The 26,731-nt window shown below is 37.9% G+C and overlaps 2 protein-coding genes across 4 annotated transcripts in view; one reads left to right on the top strand and one right to left on the bottom strand.

Moving 5' to 3' along the window:
• LOC141405727 (uncharacterized) overlaps positions 1-10,177 on the top strand; it is a 36,793-nt gene extending 26,616 nt beyond the window's left edge. For both annotated transcript variants that reach the window (XM_073990395.1, XM_073990394.1), the window contains exon 6: positions 9,253-10,177. In XM_073990395.1, the coding sequence (XP_073846496.1) occupies positions 9,253-9,910 (658 nt within the window). In that variant the 3' untranslated portion in view covers positions 9,911-10,177. The remainder of the gene's footprint in view (positions 1-9,252) is intronic.
• The window catches only part of dpr1 (defective proboscis extension response 1), a 541,854-nt gene that overhangs the window by 162,838 nt on the left and 352,285 nt on the right, over positions 1-26,731 (bottom strand). The window lies entirely within an intron of this gene.

Raw genomic sequence — 26,731 nt, 5'->3', positions numbered from 1 at the left:
CATACAACTCTAAGTCCGTCACAGACGAACCGTCTGTTGAAATTAAGATACAGTTAGCAATATTTAAGATTTGGTATTGCTGAAATTTGGTATTCTCCTCCTTGAAGGTATACAACTTTCCACCAAAAATTTGTCAGTATATGCCCACGTCTTCATATTGGGTGCCACCGTGGTGCAATGGTATGCATACCCGCCTTGTACGCTAAAGGTCGTGGGTTCGATTCCCCGGCCAGTCAACATCAAACACTTTTCAACTTGCCACCCCTCAGTAATGTTGGCGACATTTCCTGAGTATTTCAGCCTTGTAAAACTTCTCTACAAGTGGTGTCTTAGACCGTTCGGACTCGGCGATAAACAGTAGGCCCCATATCATTGAGCTAACATGAATCGGGGTGCACTCATTGATATGAGAGAAGTCTCCCTTCTGGGATGTTTGTGGAACAATTATATATATTATCATATAGCCCCCAAGAACGGGTTCTCTTCCAATTTTATGCATTTTGAAGGTTTTAGCGTCGTTATCACACCGAAATGCTAAAATTTTGTCTTGGATGAGGGTACAAAACATGCCATTGCATTTCTTTGTTAAGCAGTAAATATATCTAGTTTAAAAAATTCCATTTCTAGATTATATGCTTCGGAGCAAAAACTCATGATAAAATACATACACACATACATATCTGCATATTTATTTTTCTTGCAAAATGAGGACAAGCTCATAATTTCTCATTTCCGACTGAACACATTTTTATACTATTTGACAGCTGTCTCAATACTGAATATAATAACGTTCCCACCCAATGTCTGACATAGTCCCTGACATGTACGAGTATGTTATGCATATTTCCATTTCGTTATATCTGTTTCACTTTATTTTAAACTTAGATTGTATATGAAGGTTGTATATATTTATATTTATAAACGTATGTACATACATAAATATGTATGTATATGGATGTGTTCTCCATCAGACAAATACCCCAACGTGGCGAATGTATAAAACTAGTGGTGTACGTGTCTATGTTTGTTATTTCAAAGATCCACAGTCAAGTCAGTCAGAAAAGATGATCACAAATGTACAACAATAATGTTCAAGAATAGTAGCATGTGAATATGTATATTTAGTAGTGTGTCCCGGTGTTACGTAAGGGATGTAAGAAACCACACCATTTTTTTTGATTTTTCTCATCTATGAACATCGTAGTTTCAGAATCCGCAAAAACTTCCCAGGTGCCAGCACCTTCCATTTAAATTTGGTTCAAGGGCACCGTGTCATTAAAGACTTCGCATAAAAGCTAACAAAAGACAAAGTCGAGCAAACTAAAAATAACATTAAAATTATTCCAGGCAAATTGAATGTCGAAATTGGAAAAGACAATATCTTTGGCCCAACAGTTGCGAAACTCAGTCTCAACATTGGAACATCTTAAAACAGTAGGAGGCTGATACACATCATGGGAGCACATAATTTAAATATCTCAGCATTCATAAGGGAACTGTCACCAGATCAAAAAACTAGAAACTAAATTGATCACACAATATAACGCTAAAAGGCAGTAACCAATTTGGTCCATACTTTGCACATGGTAATATTTCTACCAGATATATTGTAATCGCTGCCCCCGTTAAGACTCTACAAAAGTTTTAAGGAGCGTGTCAATTACTTACTTACTTACTTACTTAGCTGGCCCATTACAGAACATTTGTTTCATAGACCGAACTAAGAAAAGATCTCCAATTCTCTCTGTTTTTGGCTTCGCGCCTTTTCATTTCTACATCAACTTGTATGCTCCATCGAAGCTTAGGCCTGTCGATTCTGCGTGCACCGCCATGTGCCATGTATTCATGCGCCTTTTTAGCGGGTTCATCATCGCTCATTCTTATGATATGGCCTAGCTAGTCGCTGCATAGCAGATACAGCTCGTGGTTCATACGACGTCGATATTCACCGTCAACGCAGTTTGGTCCATAGATGTTTCGAAGAATTTTTCTCTCAAACACACCAAGCACTGTACACACCAAACAAGTACACAGGCTTCGGAACCATACATCAGCACGGGTAGTTTGACGATTTGTGGCTTTGTTTTTAAACTGCTTACTTAAGCCAAAGTAGCATCTGTTGGCCAATACGATTCTTCTTTTTATTTCACAACTAATGTCGTCTGTTGTGTTTCCGGCGGTACCGAGGAAGACGAAGTCTTTTACTACCTCAAAATTATGATACCAACTTCAACAGTTGGTCCGAGCTCAATGGACCCATTGCGCGTCGACACCATCAACTTGGTCTCCTCACCGTTTACCGCCAGACCCCCTTTAGCAGATTCTCCTTCGACCTTCATAAAGGTATCAGTTACTTCTTTTACTGATCGTCCCATGATGTCTATATCATCAGCATAACCAAAAAACATGTGGCTATTGGTGTAGATTGTGCCACTTCTTTTGACGTTTGCCTCTCGTATAACCTTTCTAGCAGGATGTTGAAAAGATCACACGAAAGGCTGTCTCCTTGTCTGAAACCGTTTTTGGTACAAAACTCTTCGGAGAGGTTCTTTCCTATTTTAACTGAAGATCTTGTGTCAGTTAGAGTCATTTTACAAAGCGGAATGAGCTTTGCGGGGATACCAAATTCAGACATGGCGTGGAATACCTTTGAACGTAGCGGGCTGTCGAAGGCTGCTTTATAATCGACAAAAAGTTTGTAGGTGTCGATCTACATCTCTTGGGTCGTCTCCAGGAGTTGCCGCAGGGTAAATATCTGGTCAATGGTGGACTTGCCAGGTCTAAAGCCGCATTGGTATGGTCCAATTATCTCGTTGACCATAGGCTTTAGTCGTTCGCACAATATCCCTGACACGATCTTGTAGGCAATAGAAGTAGACTTATGCCCCTATAGTTAGAGCATACAGTCTTATCTCCCTTCTTGTGGACGATTGGAACAATCGTCGGGTACGCGTTCTTCCTGCCAGGTACGCATCCTTCCTGCTAGCTGATGCATACACCTTATCAGCGTGTCGCCTCCGGTTTTAAACAGCTCGGCTGGTAGGCCATCAGCTCCTGCTGTCTTATTATACATCAGGCGGTTTATGGCTGTCTTTACCTCATCTTGGCGGGTGGTATACATTCAATACCATCTTCTGGGATTGGGTATGTGGTATCTTCGTCGACTTCGCTACTATTGGATACCAACAGTTTGGAAAAATGATCTTTCCATATCTTTAGTACAAGTAACCAGATTACCTTGCCGGTCTTTACAGGAGGATGTGCCAGTTCCAATGCCATCAGTTTGATGTTTCACTCTTTGGTAGAATTTTCGGTCTTCATTCTGGCTCCTGTACATCTCGATTTTTCACACTCCCGCTTTTCCATTTCTCTCTTTTTCTTGAGGAAAAGACGTTTCTCTTCTCTCCTTTTCTCCCGATATCTCTCTCGTGCGCTATGCGTTGCTACTGATTGTAAAGTAGCTCTATATGCCGCATTTTTCTCTTCGGTAGCAGCACGACATCCTGGTCACGAATTCCTTTGTCGAGATCTCTGGTATCCAAATATGGATTTTGCGGCTGTTTGTATGGAGTGGGCAATATTTTGCCATTGTGTTGTTATGTTATCGGGACAAGGAGTGCTCTCATTAAGCAATTAGGCTAGTTGAGTGGACATCCAACACGCTTGATGCATGTCTTCCATCTATCACAACATGATCAATTTGATTTCTTGTTTTCTGATCTGGAGACAGCCAGGTGCCTTATGAATATCGAGATGATTAAATCTGGTACTGCTAACTACCATGTTTTTTGCAGCTGCAAAATCTATCAGCCTCATACCATTGTCAGATGTTTCACTGTGGAGACTGAATTTCCCGACTTTTGGGCCAAAGATATTCTCGTTTCCCGTTTTGGCATTAAAATCGCCTAGTATAATTTTAATGTCATGGGCAGGGCAACGGTCATAAGTTTCTTCTAAGCGCTCGTAAAATATATCGTTGGTCTGTTCGTCCTTGTCTTCAGTGGGAGCATGAGCGCAAATAAAGCTGATGTTGAAAAATTTAGCTTTTATTCGAATGGCAGAAAGTCTTTCATTCACTGGGGTGAAGCTGGAGACCAGATGTTTTAACCTCCGACCAACTACAAATCCGCAACCAAACTCATGCGTCACCTTTAGGTGTTGTTGTGACGCCTTTCCCGTTCCATCGTATTTCCTGTATGGCAGTAATGTCGGCCTTGTACTTTTCAAGTACATCTGCCAATGCGAAACTGCACCTTCTCTATAAAGAGTGCGAACATTCCAAGTGCAGGTTCGCAGATCATGGACCTTAAAACGTTTGCGGGGTTCGTCAAATTTAGAGTGGGTTATTTTTCTTTCGTTTTTTCTTAGTAGGCTGTTTTTTTTTCTAGGGGAGGGTTACTAACCCGACGCCCAAACCCAAGTTTTTAACGTTCTTGTGGGTGAATGGGCGGCACATGTTAGCTCACTACCTTTAACGGGTGTTAAACGCAGTTCCCCAGGTGACACCACGGGGAGGTCAGTGTCCAATTGAGATGAAAGAGGGACCAAGATAAATCCTGGGCTTTGCCATGTTAAAGCCGGTCAGGACCGTTCCTTGGTATCTTCCATCCCCTACGTCACCCCTGATACTATTTTATTTTTTATTTAATTTAAGTCGGTTTTAATTTTGCTTGAGGATTTAAAAGCTTTGGCTAAGAAAAAACAATTTTCCATTTCTTACTGCTTCTAATTTTGAAATGATCCACCATTACACCCTATGTCTCGCCCAGCATACAAATTTGAATGTAGATTCTCTTATTAAACTATGTCGTATATTTACATATGTTCACATCTGTGAGTGTTTTGTGTGTATGTGTGTGTGTTGGTGTGCTGTGTATAAAGTTTGTCTTTAAGTTTCCAACAAAATGCAATTTCATTTCATTTGTATGCAAACTCAATTATATCTTTCCCTGTGTTTCAAGTTGCTTTTGTTGCATTTTCATCTTCATGGTCGTCTTGCGTCTTTTGCTTTACTCGAAAGAAATCCCTTTTGCTTTTCATGTCTTGTTGCTTGTCTTGTGTTGGGCTGTGGAGTGGAGTGTTTATTCGTTCGTTCCACTTAAGAAAAACAATTTTCTTGCTATTTTACGGCTTTTCATGTGCCAACGCCTTTTGAGAGGTTAATATAAAATTGTGTTTGTGCGAGTGTGTAAATGCGCGTGTGTTGGTATGGAAAATTGTTTATGCTTCTTTTGCTCGTTTTCTTTTTTATGCGTTTCTATTTTGCATTCTGTTTTACCTGTTTACAGCAACTCAACAGCAAAGTCCTATTAACTTTATTAGAATTTGTAGTTATTTTCATGTGGAAGTTTTCACATTAAGAAAATATGAAACTACGAAAGGTTTCTAATTACGTAGGGAAATCTGCTTCGTTTTCCATTACTTCATAGTCGTCATTGTAGTTGCGTTGCTGTGTGTGTTTGTTTCATAACCAGTTTTGCAAATTGCATGCAAAATATTCTTCTGCAATGTTACGGTCTTTTGGCCATTAAAAATCTTTATAATTTCTGGAATAATTTATTAAGATAGCAAATTTGGGTCAACCGTGAAAGAAAGGCATAAATAAGTGTTTATTTGCATGAATAAATTTGATTTGCAGCAAAAGCAGAATTTTAAAGAGCCATCACAAAATGCTCTAAAGTAAGTCATCACTTGACACACAAACTGATGGAGATTAAAGATGGATTATAAATCATATTTAAAATGGAGTTTAATTTAATATACATATCTACGAAATTAAGTAGATTCAGATTATTTTGTTCAAACTACACACACATTTTTAACGAAATTACAGTAATTAGATAATTCTAACTTACTTACTTACTTACTTACTTAGTTGGCCCATTACAGAACATTTGTTCCATAGACCGAACTAAGAAAAGATCTCCATTCCTCTCTGTTTTTCGCTTGACTTTTTGGAATACCGCGCCTTTCCATTTCTTCATCCACTTGTATGCTCCATCGAAGCTTAGGCCTACCGATTCTGCGTGCACCGCCATGTGGCATGTATTCATACGCCTTTTTAGCGGGTTCATCATCGCTCATTCTCATGATATGGCCTAGCCAACGCAATCGTTGCATCTCGATACGTTTAACTATATGCATGTCTTTGTATAGCTTATATAGCTCGTGGTTCATACGACGTCCATATTCACCGTCAACGCAAATCGGCCCGTAGATCTTTCGAAGAATTTTCCTCTCAAACACACCAAGCACTGCCTTATCTGCTTGCGCAAGTACCCATGCTTCGGAGCCATACATTAGCACGGGTAGTATCAGCGTTTTGTATAGTGTTATTTTTGTTTGACGAGATGATTAAATTGCTTACTTAGACCATAGTAGCATCTGTTGGACAATACAATTCTTCTTCTTATTTCACAACTGATGTTGTTTGTTGTGTTTATGGCAGTGCCGAGGTAGACGAAGTCTTTAACTACCTCAAAATTGTAGGTACCAACTTCCACAGTTGGCCCGAGCTCTATGGACGCTTTGCGCGTCGACACCATCAATTTGGTCTTTTCGACGTTTACCGCCAGACCCACTTTCGCAGATTCTGCTTCGACCTTCCTAAAGGTATCAGTTACTTCCTTTACTGACCGTCCCATGATGTTTATGTCATCAGCATAGGCAAGTAACATGTGGCTATTGGTGTAAATTGTGCCATTTCTTTTGACATTTGAATCTCGTATTACCTTTTCCAGCAAAATGTTGAATAGGTCTCACGAAAGGCTGTCTCCTTGTCTGAAACCTCTTTTGGTACCAAACTATTCGGAGAGGTTCTTTCCTATTTTAACTGAGGACCTAGTATCAGTTAAAGTCATCTTACAAAGCCGGATGAGCTTTGCGGGGATACCAAATTCAGACATTGCGTGGAATACCTTTGATCGGAGGGGACTGTCGAATGCTGCTTTATAATCGACAAAAAGGTGAAATGTGTCGATCTGCATCTCTTGGGTCTTCTCTAGAATTTGCCGCAGGGTAAATATCTGGTCAATGGTGGACTTGCCAGGTCTAAATCCACATTGGTATGGTCCAATTATTTCGTTGACCATTGGCTTTAGTCGTTCGCACAATATCCCTGACACTATCTTATAGGCAATAGGGAGAAGACTTATGCCCCTATAGTTGGATCATACAGTCTTATCTCCTTTCTTGTGGACGGGACATAGGATGCTCAGGTTCCAATCGTCGGGTACGCGTTCTTCCTGCCAGATAGTGCTAACTAGCTGATGCATACACCTTATCAGCGCGTCGCCTCCGGTTTTAAACAGCTCGGCTGGTAAGCCATCGGCTCCTGCTGCTTTATTATTCTTCAGCCGGTTGATTGCTGTTTTTACCTCATCTTGGCCGGGCGGTATACATTCTATACCATCTTCTGGGATTGGATCTGTGGTATCATCGTCTTCGCTACTATTGGATACCAGCAGATTGGAGAAATGTTCCTTCCATATCCTGAGCACGCTGTCTGTATCTGTTACCAGATTACCTTGCTGGTCTCTACAGGAGGATGTGCCTGTACCAAAGCCATCTGTTTGATGTTTCACTCTTTGGTAGAATTTTCGGACTTCATTCTGGCTCCTGTACATCTCGATTTTTTCACACTCCCGCTTTTCCATTTCTCTCTTTTTCTTGCGGAAAAGACGTTTCTCTTCTCTCCTTTTCTCCCGATATCTCTCTCGTGCGCTACGCGTTGCTACTTATTGTAAAGTAGCTCTATATGCCGCATTTTTCTCTTCGGTAGCTGCACGACACTCCTGGTCATACCATGAATTCCTTTGTGGAGGTCTCTGGAATCCAAGTATGGATTTTGCGGCTGTTTGCATGGAGTGGGCAATATGTTGCCATTGTGCTGTTATGTTATCGGGACAAGGAGTGCTTGCGTTAAGCAATTGGGCTAGTTGAGTGGAATATGCTGTGGCTATCTGTTGTGTTTGCAGCCTATCGATGTCCAACTTCCGCGTTGTGTCTGTTCGTGCTTTATTTGCAACGTTTAGACGGGTACGTACCTTTGCTGCAACAAGGTAGTGGTCCGAATCAATGTTTGCGCCTCGGAACGATCGTACATCCAACACGCTGGATGAATGTCTTCCATCTATTACAACATGATCGATTTGATTACTTGTTCTTTGATCTGGAGACAGCCAGGTGCCCTTATGAATATCGAGATGATTAAATCTGGTACTGCTAACTACCATGTTTTTTGCAGCTGCAAAGTCTATCAGCCTTATACCATTGTCAGATGTTTCACTGTGGAGACTGAATTTCCCGACTGTTGGGCCAAAGATATTCTCCTTTCCAATTTTGGCATTAAAATCGCCTAGAATGATTTTAATGTCATGGGCAGGGCAACGGTCGTATGTTTCTTCTAAGCGCTCGTAAAATATATCTTTGGTCTGTTCGTCCGTTTCTTCAGTGGGAGCATGAGCGCAAATAAAGCTGATGTTGAAGAATTTAGCTTTTATTCGAATTGCAGCAAGTCTTTCATTCACTGGGGTGAAGCTGGATACCAGATGTTTTAGTCTCCGACTAACTACGAATCCGCAACCAAACTCATGCTTTACGTCATGGCAGCTATAATACAGTGCGTCACCTTTAGGTGTTGTTGTGACGCCTTTCCCAATCCATCGTATTTCCTGTATGGCAGTAATATCGGCCTTGTACTTTTCAAGTACGTCTGCCAATGCGAAGACTGCACCTTCTCTATAAAGAGTGCGAACATTCCAGGTGCAGATTCGCAGATCATGGTCCTTAAAACGTTTGCTGGGTTCGTCAACTTTAGAGGGGTTTGTTTTTCTTTTCTTTCGTTTTTTCATAGTAGGATGTTTTTTCTAGGGGAGGGTTACTAACCCGACGCCCAAACCCAAGTTTTTAACGTTCTTATGGGTGAACGCGCGGCACATGTTAGCTCACTACCTTTAACGGGTGTTAAAGGCAGTTCCTTAAAAAACCATAAAGGCCTCAAACATGGATTTGAAATAAAGAAATCATTTGATTTTAAAGGCTGATCATATTCCAAGAAAATATTACAATTTTTGATAATTCAGTATATGTTTTGAACAACACACCTATTGATTACCACAACTCATTAAAAGCTGCAAATACCTTTCCACCTCACATAAAAAACCATCTTAAATCCAAATAATACTACTCTTGGCAAAACAGCCTAATATGGTAAACAAAAACACACATTAATGTATGTAAACTATTTTACAGATGGTGGCAATCGGCACGTGATATACGTTTAATTTTAGAAAATCGTCTACCATACCCCTACATCATGACCCATGGACATATGGCAAAACAGCCACACGCGGAACAGAATCAACAATCAACTCAACAGTCATTAACTCAAGCAAAGCCAATTGAAGGTGAACAAACAACAACTACTCGACTCGGTCCCACTTCCAATGATACGAGTACGACGGCATGTCCAAATAACTTTGCGCAATCTAGGCCACAGGACATTGATTATAAACAAACCAGCAACACTGTCTCCCTAACGACAACAACAACAACAACATGTGCAGTTGCGAATGTTTGCAATTTTCTCCCGTTTTCCAATGTCATTACAACTGCAGCATTCATAGTTTTACCCATCAATCCATCGAGTTGTATTGCAGCTACTTTGGGTGACGATGGTGGTGTTGTTATTGGTCGTCAAAATGTCCTAGTTGCTCCTTACACTAATGGTTGCAATGTTGATGATGACGATGCAATTGTGGCAGCAACACCTCTTGTTAAGCGTTGTAATAAAAATTTATCATTGCAGTCCCTGTCAATGCGGTTAGAGGACGAGAAATGTGAACAACTTGTAAGCGATCGGGATTTTAAATTGCTGACAATTTCCAATTCAACCACTAACACAGCTTAAGCGGTTATAATTCCATAAACCTCTGGAAAAACCAAAAACACCTTTGAATAAACACAAGTGGAAGTGTTGTGGGTGTTTTAAATTGCTCTTAGGTGGTATCTGTGCTATAACTTTGCCTGTTGTTCACTCGTTTTCAACTAAGTTTTTTAGTTGTAAATCACCTTAAGGTTGGTTTGATCTTTTTGCCAGAATGAAATTTGATCTGAAATTTTGTATAACATTTGTGGTTTTTATTAATGTTGAAATACATTTATAGTTGCACAGCCATATAATCTATCTTTTCGCGGTTACATACTGCGGTTATTGATATGGTTTTTACTTCTAAATTAACCACGAAATCATTTAATTGTTGTCAATTTTTATGTGGTGTTTAAAAAGAAAAATACTATCGATATCAATGTAAATGTCCCGTCGGAATTTACCCCCTGTTTTTGTAAAAAAAATTATTGTTCTCACACGAATTGTCAAATTTTGTAGATCGATTTACTCGCCTTAGTGCAAATGTGGAAAGCCGATTTTTAAATGGGAAATTCTTAACTATATATAGAACGTGTCTACAAAGAATTAGGTCTGTATGTCATCTAGGGGCTGAGCTATGGATTCCCAAATTATTACGAATATAGACGAACGAACAAAAAATAGTTACAAAAACAGGGGGTTAAACTATTTTGTGACACTGACAACAAAATAAAGCTCGACGTAGGGGTGGAGAATTATTTTAAGAATTAAACAAGTAAAAAACATTTAGTTCGGCCGGGTCGAACTTCTTATACACTCCACCATAAAATATTCTAAGCTAAAATGGATGCCCCAAATGCCGAAATTAAGTCAAAAACGTATCTAAAAATTTCTTTAATCTGTCGGTACCTTTATATGGAGTATATACCAAACAAGTAAAAAAGTATCAGTCGGCCTTGCCGACAGAGATATACCCTCAGCCTGTATATATTGAAACCATTTTGTCCCAAAAAACGTATGTATTTAGGGGTTTTTAAAAATTTTTATAGGATTAAACCTCAAAAATTTGCAGGGATATCGATAGATATGGCTTTTTTATCACACTAGCCTACTGAAGGAGTTATCTGGCGCTCCAACCACTACACACGGTGTCATAGGGCCTTTTTGTACCTCTCAGGCTATTTTCTCAGTAAGTATGGACTTGCCCCTGATGAAACTTATACCGTTATATAGGGGGCATTAAATACAAGTTGCTACAACAAAAATCAAAGCGATTCGTGAACAGGTCCTGAACTGAATTTATCCGAAATTTTATGTGGGAGGTATCCGAAGGAGTGAACCGATTGAGTCCATATTGGAACCTCATCTAAGTCTGGTAGCAATTTCACGATGTGCAAAGTATGTACCAAATCGGTTACTCCCTTCAAGATTTATCGTGCGCACAATTTTTTCGAACATTTCTGAACTTTTGTGGGGAAGGTACCGGAAGGAGTGGACTGATATAACCCATCTTCGAACTTAAAATAAGTTTGGACAAAATATTACGAAAGCCAAAATTTGAACCGAATCGGACATGGCTAAATCAACTTCAAATTGTCTGAAACACATTTCGTCCAAACATACTTGGGGTGTAAAACCATTATTTCGATGAGGGACATTTTGTCCGAATGAAAGTGTATATACCCTCGTTAGCATAAATGCTGAGGGTATAAAAATGAATCTATGTGGACGATTTTTGGCGGAGAAGTTTCGTGAGCACTGAGAACCTCAAGTGTCAAATTACAGGTATTTTGGTTAAAAATGTTAGCTAAAATCCTCAAAGTACCGAAAATCAGGGGGTACCGTTATACAGTGTCGGCCAAAACTAAAGTACCAAATTTTTTTTAAACGATAATTTTTTAAAGAAAACAAAGTTATAAATTTATTTTTTACTTTTCATTTTATTTATTTTTACCTTTATTATGGAAACACACAAAAATAAGGAATTCAGAATTTAATAAAAAAAAGTTAAAATTACAAAAACATTTTAGGTCGGAAATATAAGCCGACAAAATTAAATCACCCCCGTTTAATTTTTGAGTTAACAATCTCCACCAAGTCCCAATCGAGAGCTTAGATAAAGGGATTGGGCAGGCCAACGGAAAACTCCTGTTGAACAGTTTTTAAATCACTCCTTAACCACCTTCGATACATGTTTTGGCTCATTGTCTTCCTGGCACGTCCATTTAAGTGGCATCTCTTCTTCAGCATAAGGCAACATCACGCCTTGTAATATGTTACGATACTTGAAACCATCGATAATTCCATTAATTTTATGAAGTGGTCCGTTGCCCATTTGGTCCACGCCTTTTGCCATCTGAATATTTTAAATTGAACTTCGATTCATTAGAAAACGGCACAGTCCTCCATTTTTGAATACTACAGTTCATTTATTGTCAATATAATTTTTTTTGCTAGTCGTCGCACAGTGCGAAATTTGGGAAGTTTAGTGGAACTTTAAAGGATTTTCAAATACATGAAATTAATTAAACTTTTATTGAATTCGTTAGCTAAGTACTCCACAGCAAATGGTCCATACTCAGTTTGCCGATTTACTTCACGAAACGACTTAAAAATGCACTTAAAGTTGCACCTTGGCTTTTTAATTTTTTTTTTGTAAGAAATGTATTTTTGATTCATTAAAAAAATGGAGTGGCGCGGACAAATGGTAAGTCAGTATGCCATGATTTATTTTTCTTAATATTTTAAAAAATAATTATGATATTTTACACTTTAAAAAAATGCAAAAAACCCTTATTGTTTTCGTGCAATTTTAGTCGGAAAGAAGTGATTTTTGAAGTTTTCAAAGTTGTAAATTTTTATTTTCCGTGGTCATTTCAAAAGTGAATTACGTACATACACGTGTTAAGATATATATAATCTGAAAGATTGGATTCTCCTCTGTTCGCAAAGCTATAAAACTGGAGCTGTATCGCGCGGTCTTTGGAGATATTCAAGATTTTCTAAAAAGACTTCGGGAATTTCATTCAGTTGCATTCTCCAAAAGTGGAAGGTAAACGCGACAATGAACGCCATTGTTGACTGTGTTTTGAAGAAATGGACTCACTAATTCTAACAATGATAATTTCTGTAAAATTAAGAAACCTCTCGCAATTTTTCATAGTTTTGACCTCTAAATGTTGGTGATTTACATATAGTGCAACATTTTTAGATGCTGCGGTGCAAATACCAAAATACGTTAAAAATTGTAATGCAGTGCAGACCTGAACTTGATTTGAAAGACATTATTAACCTGCTGAATGGACCAATAAACATTGTAGATACAAATGAAAACAAAAAACTCCCAGAAGTGGACCTATGTTGACAGCTTTTGTGTGAGGAGGTTTTTTATTCGCTAACATCTTAAAATTTACATTTGCATCAAAATCGGCTGCAATTTTTGTCTTTAACCTTTAAAATACCCAATATGAGGGAACCCGGCATGTGGGGGCTATTCCAAAACGCGAACCTGTATTGAAAATATTTTGTACATAAGTTTTCTATCCGCTGAAAACCCAATATACCAATTTGCATCAAAATCCATTGAAAAATGAATTAAAAAACCTAAAAACGGCAGCCGGCGTTACATGAACGCTACAGGAAACCGCGGGTCTATGTGGCCCAATTTGAGCCCACACTGTCCACTAATATAAGAAACATTTACCCAAAATTTTAGGAATCTACACCTTTTCCTTTAAAAGTTATTAGTAAAGTTCCGCTAAAGTGCTCATATTTTGCACTGTGCGTCGCCTGAAAAAGCCGGCCTCTGCAGCTCTTCTGTGAATCGCTCTTTTGCTAATTTTTAAATGTAAGCGATATTGTATTTGACCAGAAAATGTTGTAGCATCATTTTTGGATGAATATCAACAATATCGGATAATGTTTTGGCGGTACCTCCGGATTTTTATTTTTTGAGGATGTGTGCCACATTTTCCTACTAAATTAGCTGTAATTTGGTGCTTAGGGTTCCTAGTAGTCACAAAACTTTTCTAGCAAAAATTGTGGACATGGTCCACGCTTTGGTATGGTCCCCATATAACGGTATCTCCCGATTTTCAGTATTTTGAGGATTTTGGTAACATTTTCCGAAAATTAATTTTTCGCTGCAATAATTAATAATTTAGTATCCTCTATGCCTAAAAGATGTGCTTGTGTCAACCAGAATAGAGGATAAGTAACGAAATATTGATTTCAATAGTTTTTATGGTACCTTAAATTGGGGGAGTGCTTTAGTTTTGTCCGCTTATATTTGCGACCTAAAATGTTTTTTGAATTGTAACTTTAGTTTATTAAATTCTAAAAAGGTATAAATAAATAGAAAAGGAAAAATTAAAAATAAATTCATAACTTTGTTTTCTTAAAAAATATCATTTTAAAAAAATGTACTGAAGGGGTGCTCTAGTTTTGGCCGACACTGTATAGAAGCTATTACAAAACATGGGCATATATTGACGATTTTTGAGAAGTTTCGGGACCACTGATAACCTCAAATGTCAAATTACAGCTAGTTCGGTCAAAAATTTTAGCTAAAATCCCCACAATATCTTAAATCGGGAGATACCACTATATGGGAGCTATACCAAAACGTGGACCTATCCTGATAATTTTTTGTAGAGAAGTTTTTGGTTATTGGGAACATAAAATGTCAAATTTCAGCTCATTCGGTCAGAAAAGCCTTAAATGCATCAAATCGGGAGGTACCGTTATATGGGGCTATACCCAGACGTGGACCTATTTGGCAGTTTTTACTGGAGAAGTATGTTGGTCATTCGGAAAATAAAATGTCAAATTTCAGCTAATTCCGTCTGAAAATGTAGCTAAAAGCCTAAAAATACTTTAAATCGGGAGGTACCCTTATGTACCAATACGTGGACCTATCTTAGAAATTTTTAGTGGAGAAATTTTTTGGTCTTTGAGAACCTCAAATGTCAAATTTCAGCATATTCGGTCAAACAAATTTAGCTAAAGTACTTTAAATCGGGTGGTAAATGTAGCTAAAAGCCTAAAAAGCCATATCGAAGGTCTTCGATAACGTCAACCAAGCTAAATTTTTCGGGGACCTACCGGAGTTTTCTCAATTCAGTATTCGGCAGAACTTAGGGTTTCGATAAAGAACCCTTGTTGACTTCGTAGTAGCGCTACACAATTGAAGAACATTCAAGTCTGCAAAAATGCTGCCCTGAAGAAAGCAAGCAGGGTGCCACCTCGTGGCATTTTATGGACAATTATCATGAAAATAGTATTGACATGCAACAACTTTACTGTTATAACAGGGGCCACGAGAACAACTTTTTGGAAAAAAATCAAAACCATTCGAGTTCAGGTCTTAACCTGCACTTTTCTGAAATATTTCCTGGAAAGTACCTGAAGGAGTGAACCGACATTGTCTATATTTTAAATTTATCTATATTTACACTATGTTTTAGGAAGCCAAATTTTAGACCGAATCGGTTTATCCGTTCTAAAATTAAGGTGCGCTCCAGCCAGCCAAGCAAAAAGAGTAATACAGGCATATCACGGTGCTCTTGAACCAATTTTAAATGGAAGGTGCTTACACCTGGGAAGTTTTTTCGCATTCTGAAACTACAATGAGAAAAATCAAAAAACACAAAAATCGCCGGAGCGCTTTTTAAATAAACTGCGATTCAAGTTGACATTTTTAGGGGTTTTTTTAGGTTTTCACGATTTTGCTTGGAAGCCACAATTCCTATCGAAATGGGGATAATAAAAAATTCTCTTCAAGATTGACCTTTATGATATTTTCGTAGGTTTTACCGCTATTGCGATATAGATGTTAAAATTGGGACCGGATTAACCCAGTGGGTTTGGGTTTCAAATGTTAATTCCGTAGCGTAAACATCAAAAAATCCTTATTAATAAGGTTAGCCAGGCAAAAAAGCTCTAGTGCAAACGCCGTTTTACGCTCTTCCTTTCGTATGTATACATTCCCGAAAACTTCGTAACCTGAAACATTCTCTAAAACGTGAAAATTCAGCTTTGGCCCCATTCAAGTCGCTAACTTTGAGTCCCCAGTGGCAAGTCTTAACATCTTCCAATTGTGCTCATACTTTGGCTATCTTAAAATCTAACAAAACTAAAAAATAGGTTGGCCCTGCGACATTGATTTTTTAAAACCACCCTAATTTACACACTGTTACACCGTAAGGTTTTTTAGAACTTTTGGTCCATTATGTCCGAAATCGTCAAACGGGCATTTTATTTGGCGCCGGCTGGGGTTTTTGGACCTTAAACTGAACTTTCGAGAAAATGTTGTGTGTGAAATTGTGTGTGGGACCCGAAGAAATCGACCAATAAAGTCAATCCATAGCCAAACCTGTTCTTTATATGGAAGAATTATATCAAGGTGTATATAGCCTCGGATGAAAATTGTGAATATTTTGCGAAAATTATTCTATAAACATCGCAAAAGTCCTCCACACTCTCATGATAGCTGCTATGTACTGCAAAGTTAGAATTCCGAACATGACTTTCACATCACATTCGCAAATAATGTTCACCAATTAATTACCATATTTAACAAATTTATAACTGTGCCTTTCTCGGGGGGAGGCTGTAATCCCTAGAGAACGCGTCGCAGGTGGCGGATAGCGAATGCTTCCCAGATATGGGTGGTAGGAGGGAAATGAAATACCTCCCGCGGACCAAACAGCCCGGAGAGTTTACTTCGAAAAAAAAACACAGCAAAGAAGCGTCTGTACTCCAGAGGAGCGGCTTGTAATATAGAAGGAAAACTTTAAACCCTTCAGAAGGCAACGGAAAACCACTGAAGTATATTTCCTTGAAAACCAAACAATTTATGGATTTAAGAAATAACACATGGCCCTCAATCTCCGGTAATACGAGGGTGCTAAGAATACCCGGAGGTAAAACAAATCAAAGCCTAAACATTGGCACATGGAATGTACGGAGTCTCTATGAATCTGGTAAACTCGCGAATACTATATCTGAAATGGAAAGGTTAAATATTGATATCCTCGGAATAAGTGAGACATGGTGGCCCAATAACGGAGAATTTTCTTCTAGAAACATGAAAATCTACCACTCAGGTAATAGTAATCAAAATCATAGGAATGGAGTGGGAATAATCGTAAAGAATACAGTGGCGCAATGTATAACAGGTTTCATCCCGAAATCTGACCGATCTTTGCTTATAAAACTAAAATGCAAGCCTATTAATATAAATATTATTCAAATATATGCACCCACTGCTGATAAAAGCAATGCCGAAATTGAATTTTTCTACGAAGAAGTAGAGGATCTTTTAAAAATGACAAAGCCACACGAAATAACTATAATTCAAGGCGATTTTAATGCTAAAGTAGGGAGGGAAAGAGTTCCTGGAATTACAGGATTATACGGACTAGGTGAAAGGAACGAAAGAGGCGATAGGCTAGTTCAGTTCTGTCAAGAACACAAAATGAACATAGCTAATACAATGTTCTGTCTCCCCCCAAGAAGGCTGTACACTTGGAAATCACCCCAAGATAGAAGAGATCACATTGTACGTAATCAAATAGATTTTATTTTAATCAACTCGAGGTATGGGTCATCTGTTTTAAAAACCTCGACCTACCCGGGAGCAGACGTTCCATCAGACCACAATCTTCTGATGATGAAGTTGCGAACAAAGATTGCTGTAACGAAGAAAAGAAAATCTCGACGAAAGCTCGACGTGGCAAAACTTAACGATATCTCTCTGAAAACAAGCCTAAAAGACCGGATAAACCAGGAATTAAATGCAATCAATAGCGAAACCATTGAAGACATATGGAACGATGTCAAAAATAAACTCAAGCTCATAGCAGAAGACGCTCTAGGATATTATAAACGATCCAAAAACAAGGAATGGATGACACAAGATATATTAAATTTGATGGATCAGAGACGAAAATATAAAAATAATAATTATGAACTATATTGGGAGCTGAATAGAGAGATTCAAACATCTATACGCGTTGCAAAAAATGAATATTTAAAAAGCCAATGTCTGGAGATTGAAAGATTACAAAAACTTCACGACGATTTCAACCTCCATCGAAAATTAAAAGAAACTGCCGGAGCATACCGAAAAACGCCAGCGAATGTAATATATAATAAAAACAATAATCCCGTATTCGATATCAATGAAAGAAAAATTCTATGGCGAGACTACATAAAAGATGTTTTTACCGACGACAACAGATCAATCTTTGAACAGCACAACCAACAACCACTAACAGGAACAGCAATAAATAGAAGAGAGGTGGAAGCAGCAATAAAGTCGCTAAAAGATAAGAAAGCGTGTGGCCCAGATGAGATTCCCTCTGAAATCTTGAAATTGATTAATAATGACAATATAGATCTCTTAACAGAATTATTTAACAAGATATATGATACAGGTCAATATCCACAGGAATGGCTAAAATCAACTTTTATTACCATCCCCAAAAAATCTCACGCCAAATATTGCCATGAATTCAGACTAATTAGTCTTATGAGCCACGCATTAAAAATATTCCTTAGAATTATTCATTCAAGAATATATCCAAATTGCGAAAATGTAATGGGAACGTCCCAGTTCGGCTTCAAAGAAGGTATGGGAACCAGAGATGCTCTGTTCTCCATACAAACTTTGATACAGAAATGTAGAAACGTCCAAAAGGATGTATTTCTATGTTTCATAGATTACGAAAAGGCCTTCGACAATGTCCGACACGATAAACTGATAGATATTCTGAAAACTTTAAACATACAGCAGAAAGAAATTCAATGTATAAAGAGCCTTTACTGGCATCAGATTGCTCAAATCGAGGTGAACGGAGAAATGACAGAATGTGTACCTATATCCAAAGGAGTCAGACAGGGATGTATACTGTCTCCCTTGCTTTTCAATATTTACTCTGAACAAATATTTCAAGAATCGGTCAACAGACTTCGATATGGTATAAATATAAGCGGTTCGATTTTAAACAACATTAGATATGCTGATGATACAACCTTAATGGCACATAGCATATCGCAACATCAGAAACTTGTGGCTACCCTCGCAACTTGTAGTGAAAAGTATGGCCTAAACATTAATATCCAGAAAACCAAGTTTATGGTTATAAGCAAAAAGCAAGGACATAATAACTCAGTATTAAAAATTCATAATTTAAACGTAGAGAGAGTTAAGAGTTTTAAATATCTCGGAGCCACAATTACCGAGCAATGGGACTCGTCGAAGGAAATAAGATGCCGAATAGAATTGGCGAGGGATGCATTTTTGAAGTACAAGAGAGTTTTTACCAGCCATGGCGTTAATCTTGACACGAAAACTCGATTTATTAAAGCATATGTCTGGTCAGTCCTACTGTACGCAATGGAAGTATGGACCGTAAAATCTACTGACATTAAAAAGCTAGAAGCTTTTGAAATATGGATATATAGGCGGATACTTAAAATTCCTTGGACTGCCCATGTTTCAAATGCTGAAGTATTGAGGAAAATGCATTGCGAAAGAGAACTAATATCAAACATAAAAAGGAGAAAAACTGCGTATTTGGGTCATATCATGAGGAACCAAAAATATAAATTATTACAAAACATAACCCGCATAAAAATTGAAGGAAACCCGATTAGAGGAAGGAAGGAATTAACATGGCTTGATAACATCAAAGAATGGACTGGTATTCGAGATGAGACAAACTTATTCAGCATGGCGAGACACAGAGAAGGATTTGCGGATTTAATAAATAATTTATGAAATCAAATTATGTACAATTTTGAAATGTAACTAAATTGTATTGGTCGCTAATATTCGGAAAACGAATTTGCAAATAAAGAAGAAGAAGAAGATAACTGTGCCTCCTCAAAATGTTGTCGCTGGCATTTATCACCGATGCCTACAACTGATGTTATCCATACTACCACCATCCATTCATCCACTTATCCAATTGATTTGTTACACATTTCTGGGAATAAAATCATTATCCAATTTAAAATATTCTACCGCATTGCAAATTAATTAAATAAAGCCCTCAGCCGCTATTTAATTTTGTTCAATTTAAACACCATGCCACACCACGCCGCCAGTTGTAACACATTTTCAACTGTCCCATAAACTGAGCGTGCAAAGCGTAAACAATGTGTCAAAGTCAACCTTATTCCACTTGCAAATAATGAGGGTGAATTAAAATGACAAAAGGAGAAGAAGAAGAAGAAAAAGGAGAAAAAAACAACGAAAACTTTTCCAAAAAGTTCTCCAAACAAATGACGCTTACATCTAGGAGATTTATTTGCCTATACTGGAAACTTATGGCTTTGCAAAAGAACACGTGTAGACACGTTAAATTAATGTACGCAAATAATTTGTCAGTCAGTTGGTGTTTGTTGGTGGTGGTGGGGCGTATCGACCGAGTGACATAGGCGTAGTAAGTAGGTACTTTCTTCACTGTTTCGGTTAACATGCGTTTTGATTTAAGCAAAGTGATTAAGAGAGATTGAGAAAGGAGGGGTTTCCATTTTTCCCACATCTATCAACACAAAAAAAGGGGAATTACGATACTTATAACTGTAAATCAAACGAAAATTCTTGCGATTCCTGCAGTCATTTTGCCCCTAGCATTGGGACTGACCCAGCTACGTCCATGTATGTCTGAAGCTGCTGCAAGTACCACTTACTTAGCGTAGTATATAAATAAACAAAAAAATTAGAACAAGAAAACAAATGAACATAAAAAGACCACGTCAAAGAGAACAATAAAAGTGTGTTACAATGTCGGGTAAATTATAAAGAGCTACCTACAGCAGCTGAACCCGTTGCTCTTAAGTGGGTATTAAATGCCAATTTCACAAGTCAACAACCTCGGTTGTGGTAACGAAATAAAAAGAAAAATATAACAAAATTGCCATAAAATTGATTAAATTTTTTCGTTGCAAAGTAAAAAGGTCCAACAATTTGTTTGTGTTTTCAGATTATCATCAAAAATGTTCGAATAAAAGTTAAGAGTTAAGAAAGTTTCCCTAATTTAAATATCGCGATACAATGTTCAAAAATCGCTCGCCATATGTTAAATTCATCTGTCTGCCCTGTTCCATGGATGTAATCTTACCGCATCATTAACTGCGACAACCTGGCGTGTCTTCTAGGGTCACTGCTAGAAAAGGATATGGGTCATTTCACGCCAATTGTTTTTTAAATAAAAAGTACCTGCAGAGAGGTGGTAAATTCCATAATATTTGGAACATTTGCGTACAACTATGTATTATGCGAACAGATAGAGATAAAATATTCATATTTGGAATGAGAATGAAGTGAAGAATTAGGGTTGATATAAGGTGGGATTTCGATATATGTACCTATTTTTACTAAATTTGCTAAAAGTGGATACTTTGAAGTTTACTATTGAAGTTATTGTGTAGGGTCAAAAGTCGAAAAGTATTAAATGGACCTATATTTGATAAGTTTAGGTATTTGGCAAACGGCCAAAACTGGAATTCTGAATTTTAACATTAAGTTCACTGTTGCGGTGGGTGTCAAAGATGGTTATGAAAGTACGTAATATACATGTAGATAAAGTAATATATGGTACAAAATTTGGTACCATTTGGTATTGGTTAACGAATAGAGTTAGAATTCGTTGATTTACTATTCGGAGTGGAGAAACGGAGAATATATTCGAAATTCATATTTATAATCCGAAAAGCACTAGCTAAGGGTGTAGGCATAGAGCTAAAACTGTGACGTATTATAGTCGCTGTTGATGTGTGGATTGAAATAGGAGGTCGTTTAGAAATGCGTACTGTAAGGGTACGACAAGTACTAAATTTGTTACTATTTAGTATTGAGTGAAAGACATGGGCGTAGCCAGGAATAGCTAGGGAGGGACAGCTTCCCCCCTCTAGATCCTACGACACAGTTTATTTGTATGTAAAATATACTAAATATTACGAAACAAGTAAAAAAGTATCAATAGGCTTTGCCGACAGACATATACCCTCAGCCTGTGTAAATTAAAATACTTTTTTCTCGAAAAAACTTAGGTATTTAATGGGGTTTCAAAATTTTGGGCGTATGAACTTCACTACAAAAATATGGACTAGGATAAAAGCGCAAAGCTTCAAAAGTTGCCATGTGCTCCAGCCACTACATATGGTGCCATAGCGATTTTTTACACTTTTCGGGCTGTTTTCTCAAGAAGTATGGACTTGCCCCTGATAAAGATTTTACCGCCGTAATGGAGACAGCAAATGCAAGTTGCTTCAACAAAAAGCAAAGTGATTCGAGAGCAGGTATTAAAGTGAATTTATCCGAAATTTTGTGTGGGAGGTACCCGAAGGAGTGGACATATTCGGACATGATCTATAACTGGTAGATATATTACGATGTGTAAAGTATGGACCACATCGGTCACTCCCTTCAAGAGTTATAGTGCGCGCAATTTTTCCGAACATTTTTGAACTTTTCTGGGGAAGGTGCCTGAAGGAGTGGACCGATATGGCTTATCTTTCAATTTAAACTATATTTTCACAAAATATTACGAAGGCCAAATTATGGACCGAATCGGCAGATCCTTTCGAGACTTATCTTGAACTTCAACAACTACATACGGCGCCACACGGGTTTTTTGTACCATTCATACTATTTTCTCAGGAAGTATGGACCTGCCCCTGATGAAACTTGTACCGTCGTATGGGGGGAAGTGAATACAAGTTGCTACAACAAGAAACGAAGCGATTCAAGAACAGGTCCTAAACTGAACTTCTCCGAAATTTTCACGATGTTCAAAGTAAGGACCAAATCGGTTACTATCTTCAAGAGTAATCGGGCGCACAAATTTTCCGAACATTTTCAAATTTTGTGGGGGAGGTACCGGAAGGAGTGGACCGATATAACCCATCTTCTAAGTTTGGACGAAATATTGCGAAAGTCAAATTTTGGACAGAATCGTTGAACCGTTCGAGAGTTATCGTGCGCTCCAGCCAGCCAGACAGACGGACGGACATTGCTCAATCGACTCCAAATTGTCTAAAACACATTTCGTCCAAACATATTTGGGGTCTAAAACCATTATTTCGATGAGGCACATTTTGTCCGTATAAAAGTGTAAATACCCTCGTAATCATAAATGCTGAGGGTATAAAACAAGCATTTACCACTCACTGTCCAGTTAAAAAAGTATGAGTAACGTCATACAAACTGATTCCATTAAACTCGATAGTAAACTAGATTGACACAACTCTAATATGGATCCACTCCTTCCGGTACATGCCACTCAAAAGATAAAAAAAATCTCTAAAATGATGCGCACGGTAACTTTCGAAGGGAGTAACCGAATTGGTTTTTGCTTTGCCTGTGGTAATTTTCCAATAATATCGATTCACTGCTTCGTGTACCTCCCACATAACATTCAGAAAAAGTGAAATTTAAGAGCTCCTCTTGGATCATTTCGAATTCTTCTACAACAACTTCTACTTGCAGGCCCTGCTACCGCGCAATCTTTTTCGGGGGCAAGTTCATACATTCTGATATAGTGGCTCAAAAGCTACAAAAAAAGCCTGCCGGCACCAACTACACTGGGCAGAATGTGAGATAACCCTTGAAGGGTGAAACCGCATTGGCCCAAGCGGTGTACATTCTATTATTTCTTACAGGTGGATTATGTCTGAATATTGACTCATCGGATCATTCTTTCGGGTACCGCCCACACAAAGTTTGAAAAGAGTGCAGTTTTGGGATAGTTTTAAAAACAAGTACAAAAGTATCAGTCGGCTTTGCCGACAGAGATATACCCTCAGCCTGTGAATATTGAAACAATTTTTTTCCCAAAAAACGTATGTATTTAGCTGGTTTTAAAAACGTTGGGCGTATGAACCGACAAAAATTTTGAATAGGATTAAAAATCAAAATTTTTGCGGAGGAGATACTTAAAGGAATGTATTGACCATTAAGGAAGTGTGTCTCCAGCCACTACATATGGTACCATAGGGGGTTTTTACACCCTTCGGGCTCTTTGCTCAAGAAGTATGGACTTGTCCTTGAAAAAACTTTTACCATCGTAAATGAGGCAGCGAATGCAAGTTGCTTCAACAAACATCAAAGTGATTCGATAGCAAGTCTTAAAGTGAACTTATCCGAAATTTTATGTGGGAGGTACCGGATGGGTGGACAAATATAGTCCATATTTTAAGCTGATCTATATCTGGTAGATATATTAGGATTTGTGAAGTATGGACTAGTTCGCCCACTCCCTTCAAGAGTTACCGTACGAACAGTTTTTTAGAACATTTTTGAACTTTTGTGGGGGAGGTACCTGAAGAAGTAAACCGATATGGCTTATCTTCGAACTTAAACTATGTTTGGACAAAATATTACTAAGGCCAAAATTTGGACCGAATCGGCAGATCCGTTCGAGAGTTATCTTGCGCTCCAACCACATCACACGGTCTCATAGGGGTTTTTTTGCAACTTTCAGGCTATTTTCTCAGGAAGGATGGACTTGCCCCTGATGAAACTTCGACCGTCGTGTAGGGGGCGGTGAATACAAGTTGTTAAAACAAAAATCAAAGCGATTCGAGAGCAGGTCCTAAACTGAACTTATCCGAAATTTTGTGTGAGAGGTACCAGAAGGAGTGGACCGATTGAGTCCATATTGAAATCACATCTGGAAGACATTTCACGACTTGCAAAGTATGGACCAAATCGGTCACTCTCTTCAAGAGTTATCGTACGTACACATTTTCCGAAGGTACCGGAAGGAGTGGAGCGATATAACCCATCTTCGAACTTGAACTAAGTTTGGACAAAATATTACGAAGGCCAAATTTTGGACAGAATCGGTTGATCCGTTCGAGAGTTATCGTGCGCTCAACCCATACAGATGGACGGACATTGCTAAATCAACTCCATATTGTCTGAAACACATTTCATCAAAACATTTCGATGAGACACATTTTGCCCGTATGAAAGTGTGTATACTAGGGTGGGGCGCTGGACCATATATCTACCGTGAAAATCGAGCCTCCCGATTTTGACTTTAAGATTTTTATTGACGTTTTTTGGATATTTTGGCATATAACAGCCAAACCATTGAGATTTTCGATCCAACACAAAGACAAACATTGAAGCCAAGACAGTAATTGAAAACTCTCTTATACATTGCAAAAGCATTGGAACGCTCCTTCAGACAGTTATGGCCTTAAGAATGTGCAAACTTTTCGGAAAATGTCGATAAATGACATTGTGCTATAAAATTTGACCCGAAAAATATTCAAGTGTTCTGATGCAAAATTATATCGTGTTGGGATCCATGGACAACGACAATGCCTTTATTTCGTTTGGGTCACTTCGTTTTATTTTCTTATAACGGTAAAAGTAGTGAAAATCTGGGTTTCTTACATTTTCAAATTTAAACGGGCATATCTTATTTTTTCCACAACGGATTTCTTTTGATCCTTCTTCCTTTTAAAGGGGTGAATAATGTCTTTTGAATAAGCTATTATTGTTTTAAATCGGTTAACAAATGGCTAATATATAGTGGTTTATGTCTGAAAAACCCCACAAAAAAACCTATAAAGGAATTTCTCATAATTTTCAAAATAAATATTGAACAAAAAAACATTATATATTTGAAAATTATGAGAAATTCCTGTATAGGTTTTTTTGTGGGGTTTTTCAGACATAAACCACTATATATTAGCCATTTGTTAACCGATTTAAAACAATAATAGCTTATTCAAAAGACATTATTCACCCCTTTAAAAGGAAGAAGGATCAAAAGAAATCCGTTGTGGAAAAAATAAGATATGCCTATGAGACCGAAACAAAAGATTAATTGACAGTGTGTGTGTGTGTCTTCGAAGATAAGCAAATCCATCGACGGACGGACTGGATATATGGGCTGAAAGAGGACTCTCTCGTGCATTATTCTTGTTCCAAGCTGTTTCCTAGTCTTGTTCCAAGTTCTAGTCCACTAAAGTTGCAATTGTAAATCAACAAATAATCTGTAATTATTATATGATCGCATATATCCGAAACACGGATGCGCAATTAAAGAAGAAGAAAGTTGGAATTTCACTAAAATTGAGTACCTGGGGAAGATTATTAAACGCTACCATAATTTATTGAAACGGTTCTAAAGGCAAATCGCACCTACCTAACGAAAAAACTATGAACACAATATCTGTTATAGTTTCCGAGAAATAACTATTTCTTTCTGCAGAAATTTGCAAAATTGCGAAAAAAAAATGGTCCTCTTTAGGAGCACGCCACGCCCATCCCTTCCAACATTTTGACCTAGGTTTTTGGTTTCCTTGGTTTCAATGTGTTTACTTTTGAATCCCACATAGAAATTAGCAATCGGTAAAGACAAAAAATGGGGAAAATCGATTCCTGAACAATGTGTGACGGTCAATTCCGAGTGGTACACAACGACTTGTTTGCCTGAAGTCTTCGGAGAAATTCACAAAACCAACATGAGAAGACGAATCACTGTGCGCCATAACGATGCGAGCTGTAGTATTTTTGATATTTGCAAAAATTAATAAAAATTTGAGAAAGCTTCTTTTGACATTTACGAAAATGCTATTTATTTTTAGTGATCTCTCTCTAGCACAGTTAGATTTTCTGAGACTGCAGGCTGTTTGTATATATATGTCGGCAAAGCTGACTGATACGTTTTTTCCTTTATCGGTGTGTCTTACTAATCCTACGCTCAACGCAAGTTAGATCGCTACCTTTAAAGGGTGTTACAAATTCACAAATATACTAACGAAAATGTTTTTAATATTTAAATAAAATATAATGTAAATTTTATTGTTTTACCGTCTTAATACTTCCTCTGT

This window comes from Musca autumnalis, unplaced genomic scaffold (genome assembly GCF_047663935.1).
Source record: "Musca autumnalis isolate F117 unplaced genomic scaffold, ASM4766393v1 scaffold_5, whole genome shotgun sequence".
Taxonomy (NCBI): domain Eukaryota; kingdom Metazoa; phylum Arthropoda; class Insecta; order Diptera; family Muscidae; genus Musca; species Musca autumnalis.
The sequence above is the reverse complement of the archived record's forward strand: the minus strand, read 5'-3'. Positions and strand labels throughout refer to the sequence as shown.